This window comes from Ruditapes philippinarum, unplaced genomic scaffold (genome assembly GCF_026571515.1).
Source record: "Ruditapes philippinarum isolate M1 unplaced genomic scaffold, ASM2657151v2 ctg1595_1_1_1_1, whole genome shotgun sequence".
Classification (NCBI taxonomy): Eukaryota; Metazoa; Mollusca; class Bivalvia; order Venerida; family Veneridae; genus Ruditapes; species Ruditapes philippinarum.
This window is the reverse complement of record NW_026854134.1, coordinates 182228-185748: the sequence shown is the minus strand read 5'-3', so window position 1 is coordinate 185748 and position 3521 is coordinate 182228. Positions and strand designations below refer to the sequence as shown.

General features: G+C 34.3%; 1 protein-coding gene across 1 annotated transcript; it reads right to left on the bottom strand.

Annotated features, from left to right (window-relative positions):
- Nucleotides 1-369: 369 nt before the first annotated feature.
- On the bottom strand, nt 370-3521 carry LOC132739057 (complement C1q-like protein 3). Its single transcript, XM_060726708.1, has 3 exons — nt 3194-3521; nt 1374-1645; nt 370-616 (listed from the first exon to the last, which is right to left on the bottom strand). Exons 1-3 carry the CDS (start codon nt 3459-3461, stop codon nt 419-421), a joined length of 738 nt encoding a protein of 245 aa, XP_060582691.1. The 5' UTR covers nt 3462-3521; the 3' UTR covers nt 370-418.

The window sequence follows — 3521 nt, the reverse complement described above, 5'->3', positions numbered from 1 at the left end:
ATATAATACAACAACATACTAATAACATTTTTACAACTGTTTTAATAATTAAAACTAAATCCTTCAGGCATTTGATTTTCCAAAAACCACTACCGTACATTGAGCTGAGCGACGTTCGATAACCGAATAATGGCAGGTTGCGTTAACGAAAATGCCTGATGACAGGGATGTAACAGTTAAAAATGTTGAGCAGTTCTTTTACAGTAAAAATCATATTATTCAATGATATCTGTTCTGCAAAATAACCGTATGTGTAAAACAAGTAAAAGTATTACACCTTCACTAGGCTATCAACCAAACAGATGTTTAACTGTAGAAACTTAGAGGTCAATCCTCTATAGTATAAAATCGTGACTGATAAATGACTGCTTTAAGTTTTGAGCTTTATTATCTTTTTATAGATATAATCTTTGAAACATTATTTGCCGACGATGGGACCAGAGAAGTCTTGCTGTAGGAGAAAACCGGAAAACGTCGTGTACGGTGGAGATTCTCCATGTATTGTATTATCAAGGTTATGTTCAACTATTTGTATAGCAACATCATCACCTTTCTTAAGGTTGACAATCACTGTCTGTGCGCCGTGATCATAATGACCGTCTCCGTGTGTATACACCTGAAAATATATATAGTTACATGTGAGGGATGAGTAACTCGAGTGATTCTTTATTCCAAAATTTGAAGGAGGAATAATTTAAATATATATTTTATGACACAGAATGGCATTTTTTCCTCTTTTCCATTGTAAACGAGAGTGGTTTTAAGCTAAGATTTGTCAACAATACGTCCTGGTTTATTTCACAACATAAGTGAATGTATATACGCATACAAAACTAACAATGAAACAAAAGTTGAACAATTACTGAACTACTAGAAGGCATATTCAACGAGGCAGTTAAGGATTTTTTAATAAGGTATTTATTTGTAATTAATACATGTAGATATATGAAGAAAAAAATATCAATTTTGAGTGCATTCTTGTAGAATTATGCACGATTCCAGCTCAAATCTGCAGGAATGTAATCAGAAAGACCGATAGGCCTGTGGATTAATTACAAAGCATTTTATCGATAAACCGTGCATTATTATACTATAATGCGAGAAAAAAATTGTTTCTATTTTAGCATGCTAAACTAATGAAAGAGAAAAATGATGAAAATAATTGTTGAACTACATTGTGCGTAGATTTAATTTTAGTTACTTCATTTGCTTTATTGATATCAAATGTGACGCCATATGACGTGTAAACATTCGTATTTCATACTGTGTATATACATGTATCGTGTAAAAATGCACTTGATTCTTGATTATACTCTCTGTGTGATAGGGGAATAGTGCAAAACATGAAAGAAAAATTTAATCAGGTATCTTACTTGTGCCTTACGAACTCCATTCACAACAACTTCACATATTTTACGACCAGATATCGTCATAATTGACGTGGTGAACACATAAATTCCCGCCACTGGAGCAGAAAAGACGCCATGATGAGGATTATATCCGTTACCTTCATTGGTCTCTACATGGTCAAAAACGACATTCTGATTTTCGCCCGCATGTTGAATCGAGTGCGTTAGCCCGGCAAAAAATGCAACGGTTATCTCGTTGCTAAACTCTCGCTTCCTTAAAACATTATCTCTGGTTTCTTTAAAAGAAAAACAATGAATGACGTGAGTACAATAGATATAGATTAATACTATTTTCCTTCACAATACAAAAATGTGTATATGATAGTAAAACATAGTAAATAATAAAACAAAATATTGACAAGAAATTAATGTCGAACGAAACATATGCCCCCCCCCTTTCTAGCCCTAGACTCACATCATTGGTTATTTTGTTTTCAATATGTGAAATATAAAGACCCTGACCTTTGAACTAGTGACCCCATTGTGACTAAGAAATATGTGAAATATGAAGACTTTGTGAAAAATAGCTTTCAAGGTAATAATCAGAAACCATATTTATATTTCGGGCCCCTGTGACCTTGACCTTTAAACTATTGATCCCAAAATCAATCAAGGGGTCATCTTTTTTAAATGGCTATTCAATTTGTCAAATATGAAGAACTTGTGATAAATAGTTTTCAAGATAATGAGCGGAAACCATTCTGACATTTAAGGCCCCTGTGACCTTGATCTTTGACCTAGTGACCTCAAAATCAATAGAGGTCATCTACTATAGTTATGATCAATCACTATATGAAATGTGAAGACTTAGTGATGAATGGTTTTCAAGATAATCAGCGGAAACCATTTTGACATTAAAGACCCCTGTGACCTTGACCTTTAATATAGTCATCCTAAAATCAATAGGGTCATGTACTATTTATGACCAATCACTATGTGAATTATAAAGACTTTGAGATAAATAGTTTCCAAGATAATGAGCGGAAGCCATTCTAACATTTAAGGCCCCTGTGACCTTGACCTTTGACTTAGTGAGCCCAAAATCAATAGGGCTCATCTACTAGTTATGACCAATCAATTTGCGAAATATGAAGACTTTTTGATGAATGATTTTCAAGATAGTCAGCGTAAACCATTCTGACATTTCAAGCCCTGTGACCTTGACCTTTGACCTAGTGACCCAAAAAATTAATAGGGATTATTTACTAATTATGACCAATCACTATGTGAAATACGAATACTTTGTGATAAATAGTTTTCAAGATAATTAGCGGAAACCATTCTGACATTTAAGGCCCCTGTGACCTTGACCTAGTCACCCCAAAATCAATACGGATCATCTACAAGTTATGACCAATCACTATATAAAACATGAAGACTTTGTGATAAATAGTTTTAAAGATAATCAGCGGAAACTATGTGGCCTACCGACGGACAGACCGACCGACATTAGCAAAACAATATACCCCCTCTTCTTCGAAGGGGGGACATTAAAATAATAAACAAAAATATTTTTAAAAAAATATGTTGAAAACTGGACAAACGTTTCAGTCCCTGGGTGGTTTACTTGAAAGCTTCTTTACTATTATATCATATTGATCAATTCATTTGGCATCTTATCTTTGTATTTACGATTACAATGTTTAAATGTTTGTTAAATATCTCCTGTTAAGATTTCCATGTTCATTTGGACAACAAAAACACCAAAGGAAAAAACTCGAAACGAAAAAATCAATGTTATCAATAAGTCCTTCTCCTTAAGTGACAGTCCGGTTTACATTTACCTGTCTCGTATTTCTGGGCTGAAGTCGTGAGTTCAAGTATCAGCTTATCTTTTTCAGCCTCATTTTTCTTAAGTTGAACTATTTCCTCTTCCAGCAGGTCGATTTTTTGTTGCTGCTTCCGGTCTCGTGATTCTAGAACGCTCATGCGCCCAACTAGTTGTTGTATGACGGGGCTGGTACCCACTTGATCATCGCTGAATACTTCTCTTGTGTGAAGAGCACTTACTGCTAAAGTCCATAGGCAAAGTATAAATCCACGAAAATACATCGTTATATATAAAATAGAAATAAGACTGATTCTAACTTGATATCCACGGCAAGTCCCTTA

Coding starts and splice junctions, on each gene's coding strand:
- LOC132739057 (XM_060726708.1), bottom strand. CDS start 3,461: ATGTATTTTCGTGGATTTATACTTTGCCTATGGACTTTAGCAGTAAGT. Junction 1,646..3,193: donor AGCCCAGAAATACGAGACAG/GTAAATGTAAAC, acceptor TTTCTTTTAAAG/AAACCAGAGATAATGTTTTA. Junction 617..1,373: donor ATGGAGTTCGTAAGGCACAA/GTAAGATACCTG, acceptor ATATATTTTCAG/GTGTATACACACGGAGACGG.